Source organism: Thamnophis sirtalis, unplaced genomic scaffold (assembly GCF_051295495.1).
Source record: "Thamnophis sirtalis isolate CommonGarterSnake01/CBP01778 unplaced genomic scaffold, rThaSir2_p1.2 scaffold_7, whole genome shotgun sequence".
NCBI classification, from domain to species: domain Eukaryota; kingdom Metazoa; phylum Chordata; class Lepidosauria; order Squamata; family Natricidae; genus Thamnophis; species Thamnophis sirtalis.
Genome location: NW_028261387.1, coordinates 49,205,193 through 49,231,778, shown reverse-complemented (window position 1 = coordinate 49,231,778; position 26,586 = coordinate 49,205,193). Strand labels below are relative to the sequence as shown.

General features: G+C 40.2%; 1 protein-coding gene across 2 annotated transcripts; it reads left to right on the top strand.

Moving 5' to 3' along the window:
• LOC106538152 (triggering receptor expressed on myeloid cells 2) lies at nucleotides 1–23,751 on the top strand. Of its 2 annotated transcripts, none has more exons than XM_087719961.1 (6): nucleotides 1–148; nucleotides 17,714–17,780; nucleotides 18,409–18,750; nucleotides 19,453–19,501; nucleotides 21,567–21,733; nucleotides 22,934–23,751. In XM_087719961.1, the coding sequence occupies exons 2-6, from the start codon at nucleotides 17,738–17,740 to the stop codon at nucleotides 23,023–23,025; spliced, it is 693 nt and encodes a 230-aa protein (XP_087576087.1). In that variant the 5' UTR covers nucleotides 1–148; nucleotides 17,714–17,737; the 3' UTR covers nucleotides 23,026–23,751. The 2 variants fall into 2 exon arrangements, with proteins under 2 accessions (XP_087576087.1, XP_087576086.1); XM_087719960.1 differs by having other exon boundaries at nucleotides 18,406–18,750.
• The last annotated feature ends 2,835 nt before the right edge of the window (nucleotides 23,752–26,586 follow it).

Genomic DNA, 26,586 nt, shown 5'->3' with positions numbered 1-26,586 from the left:
ATCAGCAAATTGCTCCCTTCTCAGCTCTCTGAATCTTGTGCTGTTCTGAATTCTGACATATAGTGGAGATCATGAGATGTTATGAAGGACTGACAGAGTGTCAGCGGCAACATGTATGTTTAGGAGCCTTTGGGAAGGAAAATAGAAGGTAAGGGACATGGGTACTATACTTCATCTCACCCTCAAAATAACAGAGCAGATAGACCCTGGAGGCTCTAGAATAGACATTACAGAGTCCTGGAGGGATATGATTTAACCACAATGTAACGAAAACTGATGATTAATTCTTATACAGTTGGAAATCTTCCCCTCCTTCACAAAACCAAACCACATTATGCTTTTTAACAATAGGATCAACTGGATTCAATTGGACATCTATAAGACTGTTTAGGTTCCTTTTTAAGGCGGCCCAGTGCTTAAAACAACAGGGACTATAAACAAAATGTTCATCAAATAGCAAAACTATTCATGTTTAGGATAAACTAAATTCAGTGTTCTGGTCCCATATTTATTGGCCTAAGTCGTTATTTTCAATAATATGAATATTATTAGTACTACTATTTGTATTTCTTTGTGTTTGATGTCTTCCATGTGCCATCTTCACAAAACATGCATTTAAATTTGTAATTTGTATTTTATTTTACTTTTGTGTATTTTCCTTTTTTCCTAACACCTAAGTTAATTTAGTTTTTTTCTAATAATGTTGTATTTTGGCTTAAACTAAAACAAAAAAGAAGGAAGGAAGATGAACACCATATGGCAAAGCAGATTTTTAGGAGATCCCAGGAAGCAAAACATTTTGCCATGGTTTTATCACAAGGGGGGGAGAGACCCGCATAACTTGTGCTCTGAAAACTTACCTTTTCTTTAATTATATGGATAGCATTTCAAGCATTCCCATTTTTTTTTTGCATATTGAAAATACCCATTTAAAACATTTTTAAATAACCACAATAGAACATTTATTTAGTATAAAGTAAATCTTATAAAAATTCAATTGCAAAGTAGTTAAGGTATTTGAATTTTTTTTAAAAAAATAGGGAAGAATCCCAAGAAAGAAAGTATTTGATGGCTAATAATCTCATTTCAATATAATAGGACCTTTCTTTTGCAAAGAGCAAGACAGGTTAAAAGATATAATTATGACTCTGCAAACTCTCCCAAGTGCTGGAAGATCATCTGACAGTTCTGATCCCGGGCTCAGCTCTCAAAGGGGAAAAAGTCTTTGTCTAGTTACAGAGTTAAAGAGACAGGATCCCTATTCCGTTCTCTGCCTACATTGCAATTTAACTGTCAAAAAAATCCAAGCGGCAAAATTGTCTTATTCCAATACCGCATAAGATGATTGGGGAGGGGTGGGGGTTGGAGGGTTTGAAACTGACCTGTCAAAACCTCCCTGTTTAAAAATGTATTTTATATATATATATATATATATATATATATATATATATATATATGTATGTATGTATGTATGTATGTATGTATGTATGTATGTATGTATGTATGTATGTATGTATGTATGTATGTATGTATGTATGTATGTATGTATATGATACTGGAAAGGTTAAAGATGTGCCAAAGAAGTAGGACAATTTCTTTCCCTCATGCGGGAGCGTTTTAAAACAATTAAAAAGAGAGAGAGGGAAAAAAACGGATTTAGAATTAAGGATCGCCCACGTACAATTTTCCTCCTAAAGATAAAAAAAGAAAGAAACAACGGTAGAATCTCATTCATTCCGCTTTTCCAAATAGTGAGGGGAAAACAAAACTTTTCCGTGGAACAAGATGTTCAAAGACGCGGGAAGAACGTTTTCCTTGTCAGGATGTGCAATAAAAGGACGGGGAACGCTCCGGCCAAACGGCGAGCGCGCAAAAGCGTACCGACGAGCGGGAAGCGAGGAAAGCGGGAGCCCCTGTCAGCTGCCAGCTCCGGCAGGTGGGGGGTCCTTTCGAAACGGTTTCCCGCCCCCCTCTAATATTCCCAGAAACCATCATCCCCTCAGACATGATCCCTGTGGGTCTGTGTCTTGTTTTGTGGGAAACATTTCAAATAGCAAAAAAAAAAAGGGAGGGGGGAAGCGGGGAACGATCTGCGAAAGCGAGGTAGGAAAGAGACGGGCCCTTTCCGAAACACTCTTTCCTTCTCGATTCTCTTCCCTTCCCTTCTTTCAGTGAAAGGAGAAAAAAATAAACCATCTGGGCAATCCGAGAGCCGGCAAAGGACCCCTAGCTAGCCCGAAGGAAGAGGAGAGAGAGAGAGAGAGAGAAACGCGGGCGCGAAAACGGATCGGTGGCAATCCAAGCGCTAAAACCGCGGAAGCCACAGCTATTGTCTGCGTCCCGGTCGCTGGGATCCGCCTGGAAAAAGTCCTCCCAGCACCCACCCCGCCTGGATTTGGGGGGATTTGGAGTTTTTCTACATCTAAGTAGAGGCTGGGTCGGGAACGATCTGATTTGGTTTTACTTTGATTAGGTGACTCCTTGGACAGTTTTGCGCCGGGATATGGGGGGGGGGGGTGAGTGGGAGAGCAGAAAATCCCGGGAACACAAAATAAAGAGTTAAATAATCAAGCAGAGCGTTCCTAAGGAGTAGTTGGGCTTCTTTCTTTCTCTCGCCCCCTCCCCCAGCTGACACAAGCTTTTCTCCTTCCACCTTGCAATAAGACTCTGCTAAACGCCCGGCAGGAGCAAAACTTATAACAGCCTGATTTGATTCCCCCCCCCCCACCTCTCATATCACTTCAGGGCACGTCGGATCGCCGTGGCCAGCTCATCATACACTTTTGGGGTACTAGGGCATTCTGTGGCAATTTATTCAATTCGCCCCATTTTTATTGCGGGTGTGAATCAAGATGTAAAACCGAAACCACGCCAGGTGAAAACGCAACTGTCAGTGCAGAATGAACTGACTTGCATGCTTTCCCCTTGACGGGTAAATGCTAGTTTCGGTTGTATTTCAAGATAGAAATTCACAACTGATGCTGCCTCCCCCCCACCCTTAAAATTCGGCATCTTCATCTTAAATAAATGTCTGCTTATTTTTATACCCTGCTGAGCACCTATGCAACATATGACTTACACTAGACATTACTTCTGTGCATGTTTAATGCAAGAGTTGCTTCTTCTTCCTTCTGCACAGATCTGCAGATAAACTTTAAGAAATCTTTCTGCAGTGGATGAAAAGTAATGGTTATGATGCACAAAATTAATTGGTCTGGGCTTCATGCAACCAATTGTAAAATCTGTCATCCTTTCTGTTCAGTAGCATGCTGATTGTTAAGCATGATGTTATGGCTTTCCCCAAAGTCTGCTTTGCCAAACAGAGAGATGCTGAATCACTGACATTCCTCTGTCAATCCTTTAATCCACTCTCTTCCCCAACTCCTGCTGCAGAATTGGATTGTGCCCAGCAATAGACAGGGAAGAAGAGCAAGTGGAAGGTTCAACAAGCAGCCTCTCTTGTCATGACATGGATGACCACATATCTGCAGGGCTTATGGCCACGTGAAGGCCCTCAGAATCTTTGCTATGAATCCCCACCATCTCTTTCAGTGTTGTGGTCCTGAGCATTTTGAGGGAGCAGCCACTCAAGAGATTGGTATGGACAACTCCTGTGTTAATACCTAGGCCAGACCTGGTGCACTCCATATTCTAAAAGTTTAAAGATGCTTTGCTTCACATCCAAGAAGCTTCTTCAGCTCTGAATGTATGGTGGCGAATGGAAGGAGCTGAAGAAGCTTCTTGGATGAGAAACAAAACATCTTCAAAGAAAAAACAGAAAGTCCAGTTGCCTCTTGAAAAAGCACCTTTGGGTCAACCATGATTTGGATAACTGAGAATCTCTATAGACTTTTAATTCCCAGAGTTGTCAGCCAGAATGGTCAGCATCCATCTCTCTCTCTCTCTCTCTCTCTCTCTCTCTCTCTCTCTCTCTCTCTCTTTCTCTCTCTCTCTCTTCTATCTATATCTATATCTATATCTATCTAGATATAGATATAGATATAGCTATAGCTATAGATATAGATATAGAGATAGAGATAGAGATAGAGATAGAGATAGAGATATAGATATAGATATAGATATAGATATAGATATAGATATAGATAGATATAGATATAGATATAGATATAGATATAGATATATAGATATAGATATAGATATAGATATAGATATAGATATAGATATAGATATAGAGATGTAGATGTAGATATAGATATAGATATAGATATATAGATTAAATGTGTGTAATTCCAGAGAGGTCCAACCTTTGCTGCTGATATTATTGCTGTTTATTGGACATTATTCAGATTTTTTCCCCCTTAGAACATTTCTGAAACTTTCCTTAGAACAAAACTGAAAGCATTGATGGAAATTCATGAGTTGAAATAGAAGATGACTTCTAGTCTCACCACCACCACACTGAAAGTAGAATCAAATCTTTATCAGAAAGCATTTTAATAGAAAGAAGCAGTTTCTCATGTTCTTTTCTATGTCTTTAGACACTTAAGTGATTCAGTTGCTTGACTACATGGAGCAACAAATGTGTGATTTCCCTTTCTATGCCTTTCTGAGCATGTAGTAAAAGAAGGTGTGTGATGCGATACTATCACCTTCTTTGCTGCACTTCAATTAATGCTGATTTTAGTGGGAGACAGAGAAAGTCTTGAGTGCTACGTCTTATGTAGGATATGTTACCAAATAAAAACAGGTGATTAGAGACTCCTTTTCCACCAGTAGGAGACATTGGTGAAAGTGAAGAGAAGAAAGTCGGGGAAATCCATCAGTCACTCTCCTTAACATATATGAAGTATAAATAAAAGCAGTGCCAGTGTGCCAAGATAATGATCAGCAGTGAGGCAGCAAATGCTATGCAAGTACAGTTTCTTGCTTGATCAAGGACTGATGGACAGCATTTTAACTCACTTATCAAGTGTTTTTATCAGATATGCAAAAACCTTTTGCTGGAATCACACTAAGAGTCAGAACTATCTGGGTTACTGCAGGAGTGAAGGAGAAAGACTGATTGGTCCTTTTGTTTTGCTACCCAACCATTTTCTGCATTTACATCTTTAAAAAGACATAGTGAAAAGATTCCTAGGAGCATCTAAACGTCAGCTGTGAAGCACACAATTGTCTTCAAAGAAAACGAAGTCAGTATATGGTAGAAATGTTAGGATCCATCTTGAAAATAAATGAATAGCTTCCAATTTGAGACACACAGTATGGTTGGCTACTTGTAGCCATTTTCAAGCACCAGTCTTCTGGCATAACACCACAAAGGCTAAAGATATGAATTAAAACATGAATAGGATTTTCACTGATTAGTGCAAGAAATCAGATTTTTCTGGGTAAGCGTTTTCCTCTGGTATTCTCGTCCCAAAGAGAAGCCATCCTGTTCCATTTGCTGCTTGCCTTTGGGGATTAAAAAGATTGCAATGGCCACATGTGTACCACACCTGACCATCCTTTTCAACACATGGAATCACTGGCCAAGTGTAGTCATGATGCCTATATGCATAACATCATATACCACCTGGCTCATTATTTTATGTTTCAGTTCTTTATGGCCTGTTGGGATATCGGAATACAAGAGCCAGACAAGCACCTGGGAAAGATTATTTCAGTTTCCTATTTACCCAGGGACAATGTTGCGCTATGCTTACTGAAGCTGTTCCTGGGTCTCACTCTTTTCAATAGATGTTGCTGGATGACCCAGCAAATGGTGCAAATGGAATCTGGATGTGATAATTAGCAGGGCATTCAAAAGTTTGGTAAATGTCACAGGAGTGCTGAAGGGAAGCACATTCTGGCCTCCTCTATCAGCCGGGAACCAAAGAACACTAAGGAACAGGATCTCCTTCCTCCTAGGAGGAACATGAAAACAAAGAGATCATTTTTGTCCCTTATGCTGACCAGAAGCTAATCATTGCGTCCACCCTGAAAAACAAACATATCCTGCCAAGAGTTGAGCACACTGTCAACTCGCCCTTTGGCCAAAAGATCAGGAGCCCCCAATTTCAGCAAGAGATCAACCCAGCCAGAAGTAGAGTAAATGTCAGGCTTATTCTTTACGGATATCCTTCTGGCATTAAAGAACTGATCTCCTGTCTTGTCCAAGTTTTATGGACTTGTTTGTCTTTTTTTAATTGAACCTAGCCATTTGGACAACAACTACGGTCTTCAAGGCAGAATTAAAAATCCTCCAAATAAATAAATGAGACTGTGGCACAGACAGAATAGAGATACACATTAGGAAGCCCATTTGCATCTTCCTAACCAATGTGCATACGAATGGCATGTCTCTGATGGGGGCAGAAGGGAGGGGGGCAGTGTTGCCTTTCTTAGTGATTCATGTCCAAGAAGCAAAATCCAAACTCCGCTAAGTGTGGGTGAATGTAATGTGACTAAGCAAGTTTACTGGAGAATGTGCAAGTAGTAAGTGCATTTGGGTGAATATTTGCCCTGGCATGTGTCAGAAAAAGGACAGGAGGGCCTAGACAGGGTCAGGGGCTAAGGTGCATGCAGAGGCCAAGCAACTTGGCTGTTCCAAAGCAAAGGAGATCAGATTTCAAGCGAGGCATGAAGCCAGGGGCTGCAGCGGGACAGGAGGTGGGCGCTTCAGGACTGTTTGCAGGCAGCAGAAGTCAGGTTTAAAAGAATAATCTTCCATTTAGGCATTTGTTTATTGTTCTTAACTAAGCAACTCAGACAGCAGCTCAGCAGACCTTCATCCACATGGACTACCCAGGGAGTGGATTAGAAGAGAGACGGATTTCCAAGATGGGGGCACAAAGAGATGTCTATACAGCTGTCTCTGGGATAGGGGCAAAACTTTAAGAAACCTTCAGAAGAGGTAGATGAAAGCACACCCTGCACCTCTGTAGGTCAACAGTGGACCTAAAGTGAGAATGTTATTGGGAAGTGTAATCTTTGGATAAGAACTTTCTTAACAAGTGATGGCAAGGAGTTCCACTGGTTAACTGAAGAGAACTGCAGCATTTTTCTGCTGTACAACCTATGACTTTTAGTTTGCTGCATGATTTTACTCTTAAAGGAACTGTATATAAAATGAAGAGAAAAGATAAATCCTCGTGAGACTATTTCTTTCATGAATCACATGCCTCCCAAGAAATCCTCTTCCAATTGTATTGCTGGTTCTTGTATGAGTATGCAGGTGAATATACCCCATTTACTTATCTCACTAAATACTTAATATTTAGTGATCTTGAGCTGCAGCCCTATGCACATTCACAAAGAAGTTATATGTCTATCCAGAAGTACATAGACGTTTGGGATTAAGTCACACTAAAATCCATGGGATTTATTCCTGGATAAACTTCTTTAAGATTGTACACTATCTCAGCAAACTTTGCAATAATTCTAAGCAGTATTTTTTCCCCTGTTGGAAGACTGAGATCAAGAAATTGGAACAGCCTATTGTTTCCCAGCAAAGTTAGATCTAATTGAGGGATTGCTAAATTAAAGGTCCATCTCTAGTTTATCAGCAACAAATCTTGTATCACAGTTGAAATGCCTGTATTCTTAGTATCATAAAATGTTGTGTTTTAGTTATTCTTGACTTTACTTAAAATCTCCCAAAGCAGACACCATTTCAGAGTGCTTATTTGTTGGAATGTCTATTATTTTCTCTTTTTTTTTCACAAGCAGGATCTAAAAGTAAAGGTACAGCAATTTGTCACAGCTTTCAGGGATGTTTATTCAATTTTCAAGTTTAATTGACGACCATGGAATATTTTGGCCAGCTTTCTTCCAAGCACTAACTAGGTATGAATTTCTTGTTTGTTTGTTTGATCAACGAAGGATAGTTAGATGCTGCTATGTAGCAGGCTAAATAGAATAGGTGTACTAATAAATCTCCTGATTGATAAATCGCCTTCCAGGTGTCAAGTGCTATGGTACAAAGATCTCTCCAATATAAGAAAAAGGTAAACCATAGTGCTCAAGTGTGTTTTGATTGTTTTGGCTTATTTTGTACGAGCAGCCAGAGAGATCACAATTGCAAGATCAGGCAACAAATATGTGAAGACTTCTGTATCAGTTCATAAATGTAGATGTGAGAAAATTCACACACTCATTTGTGGATAGGCTAAGAGCCGGATATTTGGGAAAGGGAAGCATTTTTTTATAAGACAGAATAAATGCTATGATGGCAAAATAAAATTAAGGAAGAGCAAAATAAATGGGAGAGGAAAAAGTAAAAGTGTCTGAAACAAAATGAGTGGTGAGGGGAGGAGAGAGGGGAAAGGGGAATAACAGAATTACAGAGTTGGAAGGGACCTTGGAGGTCTTCTAGTCCAACTCCCTGCTTAGGGAGGAAATTATCTCAGACAAAGGGCTGTCCAATCTTTTCTTAAAAACCTCAAGTGTTGGAGCATCAACAACTTCTGGAGAGGGAGAGGAAGGACAGAGGACGAGGGGGGGAGAGTGGACAGGGGAGAGGGTGGAGAGAGAGGAGGAAGGGACAGGAGTCGGATTGCTGCAGCCAAAACAGCAGATAGGAAACCCTAGCTTTGTAGATTATTTATTCTCAACTTTAACCTATGGGCTGCATGCTGGTTCCTAAGGGGGAGGGGGAAAACCTGCTCTGTGCTCTTCAAACCCGCTTTGCAAGAGTCAGCCTCCTCCTCCCTTCCCCGGAGCACAATGATTCTCACTTCTGTTAGCAATTTGTTGCCAATAACAAACATCCTGCAGCAGCATGGGCCTCAATTCCTGTAGGCCTGGCCCTCTCACCTAGTGACCTCCTTAATAACACAACTGCGAAGCAGGCAGCTCTTCCCTTGCTACCCCAGCCTCTGCCTTCCAGCCCCTCTTTCCCTCTTCCCTGACCCATTCACTGGTTCCCTATTTATATTCGTTTCCCACCCACCCGTTCATCCTGCCTCTGTATATTCCTTCTCTGCCATTCATTATCAGGCAGGCTTTTTGTCTACCTCCACATCAAGTTTCCTGGTCATATTTTCACACAAATCATGCGATTCCCGTGACATTTCAAAGGCTGTGATCCCGGCGTGCATCTTTGGAAACAAGGCACGGAGAAATCATTGAGACGCAGATCTTTTCCACATAAGACATAAAAGATGACTTTGGGTGCCTCTCGAGGGATTTCCATGACACGGATGATGTTGTTCATGTGGGCTAGAATCTTGAAAAATAAATAATGAATCTTGATTCCATCTTGATGTTATATTCACGCTACAGATCATTCTGAAGGAAATGCTGATTTAAGCCTCAGGCTGCAAATCCACCTTTTCTCCCTAATAAATGTGAACATAAATTCACTGAATATGTAATCTTTCTCTTGGGCTGCAATGGGAATTGGTCTCAACATATGCCTTTTTGACTTGGATCCAACTGATACTGAGTTTCTAGGGCTCTTCAGAGCAAACATCAGCCCTGTTTGGATAGAAACTCTTTTTCGCTTGCTTCCTAATATTTTCCATATGAAGAAGGCTTCTTGAAGCTACACACTGCCCCGTCAGTAAGTCTTAGGCGGGTTAGAAACGGCCCTGGGAGCCTTTAATCCTCTCTTTCTCTTTCATCCTCAGCCACAGCTGGACGCCCCATTGATGTGGAACAGACCAAACACCAGGCCTCTTACTAAGCTGCTGCCGGCTGCTGTGGGGCCTCTCTGGCTTTACAATACAGCCAGGCCCACTGTGCTCATATCTCTGCAGGCTGACACTTCCCGGTGTACCCATAACTCCACCGTTCGCTTGGCCTGGGATGCCACATCTTCTATCTACCACCACCTACCCACCCCCGTACTTATAACCCCTCCGTCCTGAAGGATCTTTGTTAAATGGTTTGTGGGCCATCCTGGGAGCATCTACTTGCTTTACCCCCATTCCCCGACATGCTACCTCAGCCTTTTTCCTTCAGCCGTCTTGTAGTTCCTCCCAAAAAATTGTATTCCCTTGTGAAAGGGGCTTCTGTTTTTCTGCCTTCTTCACAGGGGACTCAGATATTTGGAATTTCTCATGGTGGTGACTTTCACTGTTGGAGAGAGTAGAGAGTGCTACATTTGGTTCTGATATTTTCTACAGTCCTGAAGACCCCTCCCTTTTCCCAACAAAAATAATCCAGAGGGGGCAGAGAAATTTTCTGATGATGCCGCCCTGCTGGAGAGAGGAGTACACCGTGAAAGGTAAAGATATTTTTGGCCAGCTTTATAACTCAATAAGACCAAGAATATCACATTTTACACTGTGGCATTTTTTTTTGTCTTTTAAAACAAAAGCAATTTTTCTTTCATCATATTGAACGAGCACTTATAGGAAAAAATACAGATTTTTTCTCTAAAAAGATAACTTGGCTTTGGTTCATGGCGATGTGTAAAGCCAGTCTGAGGAAGAAATATGGCTCAGAAACTCTACAGATAGTATCCCACCCTATGCTAGGCCAATGTACACACAAACATATTTATTAGATTATGTATAATGCATGAACCAAGTCAGGATGGCTACTAATTTCCCACCAAAATCCCTTTATCCTCCTGACTTAGCTGTATGCTCAACATTTGTGCTTTTCCTGTCTGGACAAAGAAGGACCCACAAGGACAACCTCAAGGAAAAGGTTCCCCTTGCATATATGTGCTAGTCATTCCTGACTCTAGGGGGTGGTGCTCATCTCTGTTTCAAAACCAAAGAGCCAGCACTGTCTGAAGACATCTTTGTGGTGGAATGCTGTTACCTTCCCACCAAGGTAGTTCCTATTTTTCTACTTGCATTTTTACATGTTTTCGAACTGCTAGGTTGGCAGAAGTTGGGACAAGTAATGGGAGCTCACTCCGTTATGTGGCGCTAGGGATTCAAACCACTGAACTACCGACCTTTCTGATCAACAAGGTACTTGATATAAATTTTAAAAATGGTCTTCAAGGTGTGATGATCAGTCATCTCAGTCCCACCTTCAGTTTTGACCAAGCTAGGATGGAAGTTTCAAAAAGGCTTCTATTTTAAACTTATGAGCGCTTCCTTTTTAAGAGCTTCATCCAAGACCAAATTCCTGGGTAAAGTGTCAGGTGCAAAGGAACTCACCCTATTCCAAGTCAAAATCTTTGATAATTCTTTACAAGGGGGCCAACAATGTCAAAATAGCAGGTGATACCTTAACCATTGCGCCAAGGCTGGGGGTTTCTAGGGACTTCTGGTACCAAGGGCTTTTCATTTTTAGTTCTGAAAAGGACAGAATTTCCTCAAGCAGAACTGATATTCCTTACCTGCATTTTAAATCAGGATGATTGACTTGTTGAATCCAGACTGACCCAATCTGATTGGCCTTTTCAAAACCACTGAACTTTTGGCTGTTCCCACAGGCATTGAGCCTAGCTGTTGAGTCTGACTCTGTTTTTAAGAGATGCTTTCTGGATTGAATTATGGTCCCGTTTCTAGTTGTTTGTTTCTGAGGTCTGATGTTTTTGTTTTCATTTTAAGTATGTTGTATGCTGCCCATGGTTGCTTTGAATTGGGCGGCCATATAAATCGAAGAATAGAGTAAAATCAAATAGGCCTTTTTGTAAGCAAACTTCAGGCGAGCACATTCTTCTTTCAAAGTATCTTTCGGAAATAAATGAGGAATTTTACATAGAGCTTTACTAGAGAAAAGCAGAGCCCGTTTTAGCAGAGCTCGCAAATCCTTTCCTATAGAAATCCAGGGGGGATTTCTTTCAAGCCAGCCTACCTAAAGTGCAACTTCCATGCACAAATGAGGAATTCCCCACTGAACCCGGGACACTTCCTGTCACCCACCCAATTAGGTGAATGCCCTATTATGCTTCCAGGAAATTTTATTTAGCGCTTCCCCTCCTTACAATTGATGTTAATTTTGATAAGCCGTGGAAATTACGCAAGTTCTGTCAGTTCCCCACATTATCCTTGTGTAGCTTAATTAAACGTGTTTTAGTTTGTTCCTTCAATTACGCATCTAAAGAATATTCTTCCTTCATGCCTCTTGTTTGGAAAATTTCTGTGTAAACCTATCAGAACTTTCTTATGCAGCTGTTTTTATCCTGAAGTGCAAGCCATTACTGGAGAATCACTGTAAAACTGTCTGTATTTAAAGTCCATTCAATCACACAACAACTACAAGTCAAGAGGTAGAATATGGGGTGAGTGCAATGGTGGGATTCAAATAATTTAACCACTGGTTTTCTGCCCTAATGATTTCTTCCAACAGGCAGTTCACCAAACTGCTCAGAAACTTAACAACCGGTTCTCCCGCAGTGGTGCGGACTGGCTGAATCCCACCACTGGGTGAGTGGGAGCCAAGCGATAAGACACACATATTTTTTTAAGTTTTCAGTTTTAGTAATAGAACTTGCTAATGCTATGGTCACACACTGCCATCCAGTGACTCTTGATGGCATTGTAGGCCCTTCACAATTAATAGAACTCCATAGCTTTCATATTTCTCATCTGCATAATACAATTCTCAAAATTTACCCTTTTAATTTAACCTATGGCACTAAATAAACATTGCTAATGGACATAAAGGAACTTGCTTTAAAACAGCAAGTTCTTCTTCATTTTTTCTTCCTATTACCTGCCACCATTTGCAACTTTAACTCAATCCTTGGTCGCTGTTTCTGATTTCCAATCTTTGTCTGCCCTCTAGAGTCTGTGACTCTGTTTTTAAATTGATTGCGCAAACTCTTCCTACTTTTTTATGTGACAGTTATAATCTTTATAAAGTCTGTTATCACTATCTTTTTTAATTTTCAAAGGTAAATTGAATAAACACCATTGTTATACTAGTAATATTTATACTCTTGATTGTTGGTCACACATTAATCAATACAATGCCAGTGTCCACTGAATTTATAATACAATCCTATGCAACCGCTCCTCTCTTTTCCACCAAGAACACACAGACACAAAAACTCCACAATCATTATTGTTTCAGATAAATCAGGGAGTGCTTGGAAAGTAAAATATGGATTATCATTTCTGAATCATGGAAACACATTCCATAAGCCACAAATGTAGTGCCGCAGTAAAAAGAGAAATCTGCCTACTTTTCATTTACTCATTTATAACCAGTGTATGTTTGTTTGCTTCAAATAGAAGATGGCGTTTCATGTTCCTTCAAAAATATCTAATGAATACATGTGCAACTACATGGCTGAGCAACTTTTTAAAATAAGGCAGTGTAAATGGGCAGTGAAGATTATTGAAGATTAACCTGCGGAGGGGTAATTACTGACCATTGGCTTGTTCATCAAAGCAGAAAAGGAAGAAAGTGATTTTAAAAATGTTCTATCTGGAACAGGGATGTGCAGTCAGGGGAGGCGGGGCCTCACCAGTGTCATGAGGAAAAGAAAAGAATTTTTAAAATAATTAAAAAGGCCAAGGTAGTTGCTGCAAGACTCCAGAGTCACAGTGACTCTGAGTCTGCTTAGTGTTAACTGTAGGGGGAGGCGAGAGAACTATGGGCCTCCTTTGCATAAGGAATTTTTTGCCTTTTAACCCTAGCTCAGAGTTAAGCAAGGGTTAAAGATGAAAAATTACTTATGCAAAGGAGGCACGTGATTCTCCCGCCTCCTGATCTGGGAGCAACAAATCATGCCTTGCAGGTTTGAAGTTGAGCGATTATGGAAAAAGAAATTGTGTGTTGGTCAAGAGGAGCCACGAGGAAGGCACGCTTACATTGGGCAGGTTATTTCGGAGGGCGCGGAAGGAGCACCTCAATGGCAGCAGCCTCCCCACAGAGTGCCCAAGTGAGCCTGCTGGCTCTCCCCAAATTTGGTCCTCCGGCTGAGGATCTCGTAGGAGCAGTCTTCCCCGCAGCAGCCGGACATGCTCAGTGAGGTATCGTCTATTTCAAATAGAAAGGGTCAGGACAATTGCTTTTTTAAAAAAAAATAGCAGGCCCACATACACAGACCTTCCAGCTGGTGTTTTCTCAATAAAATTGATCGTATTTGGTGAAATGGTTTGGTGTGTGTCGAGATAATTTTAACAGGGTGAATGCTCTATTCTAAGCAAGGAGGTGATGTGCTAAAAAGGCGTTTGTTTAATTAAAAAAAACCACCCAATTATCCAGCGATCCGGGACTTTAAAGTCCTGCCACCGGGGCCCTGCCGCCACTTTAAAGCTTTGCCGCCTGGGCTTTAAAGTGGCGGCAGGGCCCCGGCTGCGTCCACCATAGAGCGGGAGCGGGTCCCGCTCTATGGCAGACGGCACTGGGGCCCTACGGCAGAACTTTAAAGTCCCGGCACCGTCCTCCATAGAGTGGGACCCACTCCCGCTCTATGGCGGACGCCGCCGGGGCCCTGCCGCCACTTTAAAGCCTGGGCAGCAGGGCTTTAAAGTGGTGGCAGGGCCCTGGCAGCAGGGCTTTAAAGTCCCGGCGCCACGTCTGCCATAGAGTGGGTCCCAGTCCCGCACTATAGCAGACGCAGCGCCAGGGCTTCGGCAGGGCTTTCGCGCTTGCCTCACCGACCATGAAGCTCACCGCATGTCACTGATCTGGAAGTACTTTCCTCCTGAGCCTAGTCAAAGAGAAAGGTGGAAGGAAAATGTTGCAAAGAATCAAAGATGCTTTTATCAGTGAATTGTAATACTGCTGAAGAACAATATATAACCCCTAGAGGTACACAATGATCCTATCTCCTCCAAAAGTCACAAAAGAAGCCTCCAAAAAGCATATCATCGGAGACGTCTTCAAACAGAATCTCAAGCTTTCTGAAAGTTCCTCAAAACATAGCTGTGTCAGCAGGCTTGGAGATCTCAAGGAAATGGTGATCTAATAAAATGCTGCACTGTTTTAACATCAGTTTTTCTCTACTAACTTGTTATTTGCAATTGTTTTAATATTGTTTTTTATATTTTGATTTTGCAGTTATTTTTATTGTGTACCACCTGGAATCAGTTTTTTTGTGAAATGGGTGGCTATGCAAAGAGCATAAGTAAATCAATAAAATATGATGATAATAATATCCCATTGGCTATTGCTTGCAGGCAAATGGTATTTCTTGCAAATTTTCCAGTGCACCATTGTTGCTACCCTTTCATGCCACTGTTTATGCTCAGTTTGTACAATCATCTTGCAGCTCCTAACTAAGTATTCCACTATTTCTTCAGCTTCCTTGCCGAGGAAGAACCTCTGCCTCAGACTGACTACAAACAATAGCATGACAAAGTAGCAACAATGGTGAATTTGTAAATCAGAAGAACTGGTGGGGCCATGATAGAGTAATAGAAAATAAAAAAGCTAAAATGCTCCGGTACTTTAGAATTCAAACAAAGCACCTGCCGCAGAACACTCTGGATTTAACAATTGTTGATAAGAAAGGCTAAAAAGCCTAAATAATGGACTTTGCAGTACTTGGGGACAGCAGAATAAAAGGAAAAAAACTGGAGAAAATCACAAAATACAAAGATCTGCAAATAGAAGTAGAATGACACTGACAAAAGAAAGCAAAGATAGTATCAATAATACAGATTAGGTGCTCTGGATGCAATCCCAAAACATCTGGAGAATCACTTGAGCACCATCAGCTTTGACAAAATCACCTTCAGTCAATTGCTTTATTTGGAACAGTTTATATCCTACAACAATACCTTTAACACCATCAAACAACAATGTCTGTCTATTCCAGGTCCTTAGGAAGGACTTAATAAGTGAATAAAAATGCCAAATTCAGTCTAAACCTCTGACTGACTGCAATGAACCATAATCATGAAATCAGCAAGACTTCACCTCAATTTGATACTTTCTAAAACTTAGGCTCAAACCTCCAAAATTACTTCTTGTATCACTGATTGTCAGAAATGATAGATATAACATAGTATTCTTCGTTCCAATGTTAGTTTTCATTTTGTGAAAATTATTTTTGTGATCTGATTAATGAGGTTGCCTTATATTTCAAAGCTGCTTAAATTTTAATTCAATATTTTGCGCCCCCACGGTTGGTTTGATTGCTCTCTTGGAGTGATTCTTTTCCCCATCTCACAGTGCTGGTGCAGTGAAAAAAGACAACTGTATTGATATAAATTGTTTGGAAAGGGATATAGGAAATTACCCAAATAGGAAAAAGGAATGGATCCAGAATTATGCAAACCAAGCTCCCTCTTGAGGTAGAAGGAAAGGAGCCCATCTATCAATGTCCAGTTCCCAAGCAGCCTCTTTGTCCTCAGCAAATTACACAACAGGGTTGGAGAACACTCCAGAACCTCCTGGAAGGTGATGCTGGAGGCTGTAAGGAAGAAAAGGAATAGGGAAAAATCACTTTCCCCAGCCATGCCACCTGAGGGGATATCCAGTTAACAGGTCGGAAATAAACTTTTCTAGCTCAAACTTCAATACTTGCAAATCAAAGGCAACTTTTCATGTATGGGGCAGTTTATTCACTGAAGATATGCTCAGGCCAAGAGTCCTAAAATAATATTGCAAAACTGAAAGACAGGAAATAAGGGAAAGCAGTGAGAACAATTTACATGATAATCAACTTCCACATTACTCTGAAGTAAAAAAGATAAAAGCTTATGATCACTGAATATCTTTAAAAGGACATAAAGAGGGAGGATGTGAAGACAATCAGAAGTTATAAAATGTAATCCTCTTCTCTCACAGAGTAAAAGATGTACAGCTAGATTTGAGATCTGTTTAAGTCAAGTATTGGCAATATACTATATATATAATACAATATGGGGATCTTAATAGTTCCTCCAATATTGATCTCCTAAAGCCCAGACGATGGACACTGTTAGTGATAATCATATAGGCATTATCCTCCCCAAGAGAAAACAGGTAATAAGAAAGAGGATAAAATTAAATATAGGCTTATATATTATTGTGACATGTTAATTTAATACAGCAATAGAAAGTATCCTTGTAGTTCAAGCTGAAATACAGCCATCACAGGGTATCAGGAAGATTGTGCCCTAGACTCAGCGCTTGTGAATTTGTACGCAAGCTGTGGATGGCAAGTTTTCAGGCCTGGTTCTCCTTTGATATTTTATCTTTAGATGGAGGTTCTACAGAATAATTTTCCATAATAAAGCATGTTCTCAATTTATGTTCTTTGAAGAACTGGTGAATATAGGACTTTCTCTTGAAACATACCCCAAACTATAAGATATGGCAAGTGGAAAACAAGAAAAAAAAGTAAGGAGTATATGAATAAAAATAACTTGCAACTAGAAGCAGACAGGAGAGCTATTAAAAATGCAAACAGAAAATAAAGATTTGAAAATAAAAGAAGAGGAACTAAGACTACAGACTACTCACCAAGGAAACAGCCCAAAATATACAAAGGAAGTGACTATTGCTAAGGTTACAGGTATAATGGATGATTTGGGATATTTTCCACAATGTGATTTATTTTGCCCTAAATAAGCCAAGTGATGAAATGAATCTAGTCCAAATTTGGAGCTCTATCAAAGTTCTGAAATAAGCCAATTTCCAGGCTTAACCTCCATAGCAAAATTAAAGAAGGCACTCAAGTATCTATTTAGTTTATTAATTTCAAAAACAGTAGTTGTGGTGTATTCTGTGACATAAAAATATGACAAATGACTATTTCATCAGAGGAAGGTCTGTTTTTAGCAAGTGCCAGGCTTTTTATTTTTTTGATGGGGCATTGCTCAATCTACAACAGGGAGCAACATAAGTTCCTCTTCTTCAACCCTTGTGTCTAGTAAAGCAAAGTATTTGTCTGGTACAAGCCTCTCTTTTCTGTTCTAATTAGCACCTCTTGATTTTCCAAGGAAACATGAAAAAGCTTTGGTATCTCATCTTCCTGGTCCACTTGTCAGGTAGGAAATTGCCTTTCTGTATTGGTTGCTGATGTGATTAATTGGCTATATGTTATTGTTCAATGGGTTGTATGAATGAGTCCAGTAACAACTAGAAGAGCTTTCGGCTCATGATACTTTTTAAACAGTTTTTTAAAAAATTATAATATATCTCAACTCAGTAAGAATTCTGCTAAGTGATTAACAAGTTCCTCCAGCTGGGCAAACTTAATATTTTTTATAATTTTGAATATAAGTAATAAAGCTATGGAAAAATGATTAAGATGTGACTCATTTAAGGGTAGAATGAATGCTTTCAATGCTTCCCCCCCCTACATATTAATATTAAAATGAAATTTATTTTGCCATCAGATTTCTTGCACCACATATGACTTGGTTGGATGCATAGAATATTGTTGAAAGAAAGAAGAATACTCAAAAGGAGAGGCAAAGGGGGGAGACTAGTAAAAGGGAGATCAGAAAGAATTTCAGTGTAGTAATTGTTGATGGGTGGGGGCTAGAACACATTACTGTTCCAGATGTATGGATTTATATGAGACTGTGAACAATGCTATTGAAGCCTTGCAGGCTAATCGCCCCTCTGTGCAAAAGTAGATCTTTCTTTCTATCTATCTTTCTTTTCAAGAAGTGTCTACAGCTGAGGTAATTACAGAGGTTTTCGGTGTTGAAGGGGAACCCATTTCCATCAATTGCTCCTATAGTCCTCAGGAGAACCAGTGGAGAGAGAAAAGTTGGTGTAAGCACATAAGTGAGGCAACGTGCCAGCATGTTGTCAGTGCCCGACGTTTTTGGCTGCCATTTGTCAAGCGAAGAAATGGCACCACAGCCATTGCTGACAATATCCAAGAAGGGATGGTCATGGTAACCATCAACCCACTCCAGAAACAGGATGCTGGTTGGTATCAGTGTTTGACACGTTTCTTGGGGACTGTGAAGACCCTGCAGAAGGTCAAGGTGAATGTTCTGACAAGTAAGTCTTTAGTCGTAAACCTGTTCTATGCTATATCTTCAAAATAATTGGATTTGTGGTTATAAACTCTGATTTCAATTAAGATTTAACCTGTTGTGCCGGAGGTGGGCATTATGGCCCCTTTGTGTCTATGGAGATTCTCAGTCATCCAAGTCATGGTTGTCCCAAAGGTGCTTTTACAAGAGGCAACTGGGCTTTTTGGGTTTTCTTTGAAGAGGTTTCGCTTCTCATGCAAGATCTGAAGAAGAAAAACCAGACAGTCCAGTTGCCTCTTGAAAAAGCTCCTATGGCCCGTTTATAACTTGTGGACTTCAACTCCCAGAATTCCTGAACCAGTATGGCTGGCTCAGGAATTCTGGGAGTTGAAGTCCACAAGTCATAAAAGAGCCATAGTTCCCCACCCTTGTGTTATGCAAAGACAGGAATGAAAAGAGAAAGAAAAAGCTAGAGTGTTTGGTAAGCTGCAAAGAAAAGAATGAAGCAGGAGTGTGTGTATATTTCAGGATGGAGAAGTAGAGGCCAAGGGGATGCCCTGTACCCAAGACAATGGAGGTGGGAGGCCTGGGGAATTTCTTCTTCTTCACAACCTCTTCCCTTTCAGTTGAACTGAACCCACTATTTAGAATAATTAATCTTGCTCAATGATATGTTTATTATATTTATTCTTATTAACTTAATTGTGTATTGCTGCATTTTTGCCAGGTACAGAGGATGTACAAGAGAAACCCAGAATCCTTCACAGCATCTCCGGGTAAGACTATATGTACCTTTTTTTTTTCTGCACCAGAGTGTGCAATTCAACATTAATAGGCTTGGATTAGAGCAGCAGTTCTCAACCTGTGGGTCGGGACTGCTTTGGGGGTCGAATGACCCTTTCACAGAGGTCGCCTAAGACCATCGGGAAACACATATTTTTAAAAAAAATACAGAAAACATAAAATAATTTTATGGTTGGGGGGTCACCGCAACACGAGGAACTGTATTAAAGGGTCGCGGCATTAGGAAGGTTGAGAACCACTGGATTAGAGGAAGGAGGGATTTAACTAAATATCAGAAAGAATTTAACAGTGGTCTGATTTACATTACAGTGGATCAGAGTGACACAGAAAGTGAGGTTCTTGCTTTGTTATAGGTTTTGAAACAGAGGCTGGATGGTGCCTTTTGCTTCAGGGGTTTGTGGGGTGGGGGTTGGAAGCTATTTTTTTCCCCAGTGGCAATTGGTCCCTGCTGTGAAGCCATATCTGGAAGAAAGAGCTTTTTATAATATTGTAGTATATATGCAGAATGGGGCAATTGGGATGGTGATGGTTAGAAATTGTCACAAGACTTTCAGCAAGAAAGAGTAAGAAATGTCAGGTAGCGGCCAGGACCATTCAATCAAAGCTCCTTTTTATTTACGTTGTGCATACAACACACACCCAAAGCATGGCTTTGATTGCACAGAGGCTGCCTTCACATTTTTTCTTACCTCTCTGATACCATATTTGACTGGGAGGAGCCCAATTACAACTTCCTACTCTGATGACATTTTTTAAAATTACAGCCAGAAATAACATTAAACTAAATAACATTAAACTAAAAAAAAATTATGGCGTGAACTTTTGGTACACATCATAATCAAGGAAAAAGAAAATGCCTCATTACTCTAAAGTAGTGTTTCTCGGCCTTGGCAACTTTAAGATGTATGGACTTCAGCTTCCAGAATTCCCCAGCTAGATTGAAGACAAATGTAAAATAAATATAGAAATGCACATTTCCAAAGTACATTCTCTAACGTTGAGTATTCTTAGCATTAACTGCAAGCATAGTCTGAAATATGTAGGACAGGATAGGAACATCTGCAGAAGGATCCAATAAGGTAAGGTAGCAGTTCAGACTACATGATCAGAGTTGCCCTGGTTTTACATGGAATAAAGAGATGAAGTTTCAATAGTATGGTCACAGCTGCCCTCTTAACTTTTTTGACACCCCAGCAGCCCACAGATACCCTGCAGAGAATGAGAAGTCATAATTGAGGGAATTTATAAGCAATTTCCCCTTTGATAGAGCAGCAATCCCCATTCAACATGGTAGCGGGTTTGAAAAACCAGTGAGCTTCATAACTCCAAATATAAATCAGAACAGTTTGGTCAAATGGGACAAACATTATACTGCACAATTTAGATTTGTGGCATTATCTTACTGTACGGGGAGTGTAATGGCTAAATTGAAAACTAGGCTCTCCTGCACATTCACAACACAACATATATTGACAATTTCTGCATGTCCGGTTAATTTGGAACCAGAAATTCCAGAGAAAGAAAAGAAAATGTTGGAGAAATACTATTCATATTAATATTTTAAATATACATGCAGCCCAATTTCAAAATACTCTGGGCAATTAAAAATAAAAATGGTAAAAACAAGAAATAGATGCAATATAGACAAAAATGAAGAGTGAAGATGGGAAAGGTGACAAAAACCAGTTGGGAAAGCAAAATAACCAGCCCACATAGTCCACTCACTCACGCCAATAACTGCTACAATCAGATTTCCTAGAAAGCACTGCTTAAAGGTAGTGGAAAAATGTTCTGAGTTCAGTATCATCTGATGCTTCGGGTTGTCTTTTTTGATCAGTAAGGATTTGCTGGGACTTCCATTTCTGAGTTTTATCTGGATAACTTAGAAATTGAACGTAGGATTTCTTCTTGGAAAGCAAGTGCTCTGGTGACTGAGCTATAGTCGTCACCAAACAATATCCAAAGTCCCCTTTTTAAGTAAACATTTTCATTCTACATTACCTAATTCATTTCTATTGTATTTGTGTTTTTTCAAAGCTCTCTTTCAAATGCTGGAGTCAATCTCATCTTCCTAGTGGCTGGCTTTCTTGGTTTCAAACTACTGATTGCTATTATTATCCTAATTATTGCCAGAAGCAAGAAGAGAACTACTGGGAATGAGAGCAGAGGAGAAAACCAGCATTTTCACCTCCCAATCACCACAGGTGACAGCATAAGGATATAAAAAGAGTCCTACAAGATTAAGCCCAACCTTATCTAGTCTAATAGACAACCAGAGTCTTTTAAAAATCCCACAGACAATACGGGAAACCAATATCATTCTCCTACTATATCTATCTCTGATCTAGGCAATGCATAGCATTCATCAGTCACTGATACCCTTATCTTCTGTTAAATTTGTCTAATAGCCATTAAAGCCATCATGTGGTATGAGTTTTATCACCTACATCCATGCAATGTGAAGTAGTATTCTGAATAGGAGAAACTGAAAGCTGGCTATAGCAGAGAGGTTTGTTCCAGAGGTGGTATTCACCAGGTTCTGACCAGTTCTGGAGAACTGGTAGTGGAAATTTTGAGTAGTTCAAAGAACCGCTAAATACCAGCTCTGACTGGCCCCATCTATTCTCTGTCTCCCAAGTCCCAGCTGATGAGGAGGAAATGGGGATTTTGCAGTAACCTTCCCCTGGTTTGTGGGGGGGGAGGAATGGAGATTTGACAATATCTCCAAGCCATGCCATGCCCACCAAGCCACATCCATAGAACCAGTGGTAAAAGATTTTTGAATCCTAACACTGGTTTGTTCCTCAAGATACCTTATGTAGAAAAGTTAATGTGAGATGGGGTGAATGGATGAGACAGGACTCAGGCTTCAGTGACAAACAACAGCTGTTTATTAGACAACTATTTACAGGCCCAGCACCGGCCTGTCTGACAGCTAGCCCTTTTATAGGGAGCTGTGAGACAGCTGGGCCAATCAGTTTTGAGTATTCTCCTGCTGAAATGGAGGACCTTGGTGGAGTCTATTACTTGGCTGTCAGTATGTAACAGTGAAAGAATGCAGAACACTGTATATGCTTCCATACCACAATGCAAGGCTGAAAATTAAGAGAGAAGAAGAGCCGAAAAAGGCATGTTGACACTTGCAAAACAAACGTTTCTTGAGTTCCATTGTCAAGAAGGGCTACTATGGTCCTGTAGAGTTGAACAATTTTCACATTTCCAGTAACCTCCCAGAATTCTAGAGCCCATTTTCAGTTACTCTGCAAAAGTAATCACCCTGGAAAGAATAAAAGATCTCAGTTATGCATTATTTTGCAAATGACTGCCTGTACTGTGCCTCTTTAGTGATCACTTCACTTTGTGTTTTTATGCCAGCCCCATCTAAAATTTACTGTTTCTCTCAGGTACCTCAGAAGTTCTCAGAAACAGAGAACTTGCTGGCTCCTATTGTCATCTTAATTATTACCAGGCGCAAGAAGAACTGAACAGATCCTGAGAACCTACTATTTCAGAAGCTCTTGCCATTCTAGATGAAACCTCTGTTCCATTTTTAATGCAGACCATGAAGCAATGAGTCAGGCCTCTGAAATCATGCAACCAACTGCAGCTCACGAGTTCTTCCAATGACTCATTGGCCGGCATTGCTTTTGGATTCTAAATTTTTACAATAGATTGCAATGTCTTTTTTCCAGTCTTTTTTCTAAATCTCGGTGGTAAAAATGAAAACTATTGTTTTAAAAGCAGTGTAACATATTTTTGCTGTTTTTAAAAGAATAACTCCTATTATAGTCATGGCCATTGTGCCTCTGCGCCTCATTTCATTTTATTACTCTTCTGCCTGTTCCTGTTTCCAACGTAACAGGAAAGAACCAGCATGAGTGAATTTGATAGAAGAACAAATAAGAATTCATAGATCAGTATCCATGGGTGAAGTCCAAAGACAAGATGAGAAAGAGTCCAAATCAGGTGCTTGGAGTTCCCCTTCACAGCCAAATTTGGCCAACAAGGCCCTGAGAATCTGAAATGAATGTTCCTTGCAGTTATACTGTTAATCCCACCATATCTTGGTTACCAAGCTGCACATGTAAGAATAAATATAGCTTTTCTCTTTCTCTTCACTCTTACTATCAATAACAGAGGATGGCATAGAAAAGTAAGAGGTTACAGCAAAATGTGCATATCACCAAGAACTCAGCACAAAAGAATAAAAATGGAATTTCCATTCTGATCTCTGAATCATTCTTTTCTGGGTATATAGACCAAATTGTCTCCAACCCAGAAGCAGCCTGTAATTCATAAAAATATGTAATAATTAAATTAAGAATATGTTTATTATAGGGGGTCACAAGAATTATATTTGCTCCAGTAACAAAAAGTCATTGCTTGGGAAGACAAAGAATCAAAATAGCACTACTTTTTTTTTTTAAATGTCCCCCAAAGTAAATTCTTATGTGTGTGAGAGAGAGGAGAGAGAGAGAGAGAGAGAGAGAGAGGGAGAAGGGGGGGAGAGAATTTGGAGGAGGACACAAAATCATTTTGTTGGCATAGATGTCCATTGCATGCCATTCCCGTTACAGGAAGGCACAAAGAGGTGGCTATCAGGACAGAAAATGCTTCTTTCAGGAGAAATGTGCATGTAAACCCCTGTCCCTTGATCTTTGTTTGGAGACACAGTAATCTGACACCCCAGCACACCTCCTGGTATCTCCTGTATCTCTGTTCAGAACATAGACTGCAAACTACACTTGGTAACATCAATATGGAGGAAATGTCTAATTGTTTTTATACCTTACATAAAAAATTTAAAGATAAAAAAATATTTACAAAAGTATTTATCACTCACAGACAATGCAATTAATCACACACCTGATACTATATAATTATTTAATATAAATTTAAGTGAACTTAAAACAAATGGAGACATTCAAATGGAAGATTAAATATATAAAATAATATAAGCAGATCTAATATCTAATGAGGAGGTGGTATTCAGCGGGTTCTGACCAGTTCTGGGGAACTGATAGTGGAAATTTTGAGTAGTTCAGAGAACTGGTAAATACCACCTCTGACTGGCCCCATCTATTCTCTGCCTCCCAAATCCCAGCTGATCAGGAGGGAATGGGAATTTTGCAGTATCCTTCCCCTGGAGTGGGGAAGAAATGGAGATTTTACAGTATCCTTTCCCTGCCACATCCACCAAGTCACGTCCATAGAATCTGTAGTAAAAAATTGAATCCCACCACTGGTCTAATGGAACATTCTGCAAATACCCACCTTTCTGGAGAAAACTCTAATGCTAGGAAAGGAAGAAGAAGAAGAAGAAGAAGAAGAGGAGGAGGAGGAGGAGGAGGAGGGGGGGGGGGACCGCAGAAACAGTGGTGATGACTACATCATTGGAAGACCTGAAAGGTAAGGTTAAGGAGAGATTGTTATAGAGAAGAACTATCTATGTAGTTGCACATAATCAATAAAAAATGTCTAAGGGATCTCCTGCCAAGATGACTGTTTAAATGTAGAAAAATCTTCAGATGATTGTAAATGTAACAGTATGATATTATCCTATCCTTCTCATAGCACTCTTTTTGTGATCATAGTGCAATGTCAATTTCCTTACAGAGGAAGTTTACAGATTGTGGCATGTCAGGGATTTGTGTTCTCAGGTTGTAATGCAGGCAATGTTTATTTTGAAATTAGGTTTACACATGAAGACATGGTTGTAAATTACAATAATTGGATTCAACAAAATAATCAACAGGTTGGTTTAAAAGTCTGGTTTGCCATTTTAATGTCAAAGCCTTCCTATTATTTTGCAGATATATTCTAAATATTTTTGCAACTATTCAGACATATATTATTAGTTGCTCCTCATTGCCATGTTAATGTGCATTCTTCCTATAATACTCCCTATAATACTCAGAGGAAAAGTATGTGTTGTGCTGTTCCACTGTCCAAGATCTAATTGGCCTCAGTAGGGAGGCTGGTAAAGAAAAGTGACCAGATTCAAGTCTCTCCCTGCCAATCATATTCTGTTGGGGGCAGTGATAGGGTTCAAAAAGTTTTTACTACTGATTCTGTGGGCTTGGCTTTGTGGGCATGGTGTAGCTTTGTGGGCATGGCTTTGTGGGAATGGCAGGGGAAGGATACTGCAAAATCCCCATGCCCCCCCCCCTACTAACCTTCTTTTCAGCTCTGTTCTCCTGTTCAGGACAACAAAAGAAGATCAGCTGGGAGGCAGTGGGGGTGGGGCCAGTCTATTTGCCAGTTCTCCAAACTACTCAAAATTTCCGCTACTGGTTCTCCAAAACCTGTCAGAACTGGCTAAATACGACCTCTGGCTGGGGGAAGTGGCAAGCACCAATTGCTAACCTTAACCTGGTGGTGTGGTAATAGGATTAGATGAGAGTAGAAGAGAGCTGGGATGGACTGTGCTTAGCTCCCTTTCAAGGTATCTGAGAAAGAGATTGCCAGCATGGATGTGTCCTGTGCATTTTGACTTTTTCAAGCTATTTCTGAATGTAGCTCCACCATTTCCTCTAAATTTCCATCCAAAAAAGCAGCTTGGTGAACAAAGGTGAGTGGATGCAGGCTAAAGTGTGAAGGTACTGCCCATCTACCATGCATGCAATTGTTCACCTGTGCTGATCCATAGACACATATTTACTAGTTTGATGAGTCACTAGCACATAAAGAATTATGTGGATCATCAAGCAATTTTCTCCTACTTTAGTTCATGTACCTCGACTATGTTTGTGACCCGTTACTCAGGCTGAAAAAAAGCCAGAGGAACTCTTGTCAGTTTCATCTCAACTCCATATGGTCAAGCCCCATAAAAGGAGCAAGCAAGAGCAACCCAGATTTTCAGGAGTCTCTGCAGAGTTTGGGGAGATGGTCCAAGATGGCAGCCGTGACAATAAGATCAAAGTTAGTCTGCCTATTGGAACTTCCATCTTGACTTTTTGAGAGGGACAACTTGCAGAGTTTGAGTAAGATAACCGTCATGCTACTCTTGTGATAAATATGAAATCTTGGAAACTGCAAGAGGAATTTCCATCCTTCA

What these genes read in the sequence shown, in the direction of transcription:
- LOC106538152 (XM_087719960.1), top strand. Translation starts at nt 17,738, where the DNA reads ATGAAAAAGCTTTGGTATCTCATCTTCCTGGTCCACTTGTCAG. An exon ending in CTTCCTGGTCCACTTGTCAG is followed by an intron (nt 17,781 to 18,405) that starts GTAGGAAATTGC and finishes TTTCTTTTCAAG; the next exon opens with AAGTGTCTACAGCTGAGGTA. An exon ending in ATCCTTCACAGCATCTCCGG is followed by an intron (nt 19,502 to 21,566) that starts GTAAGACTATAT and finishes GTTTTTTCAAAG; the next exon opens with CTCTCTTTCAAATGCTGGAG.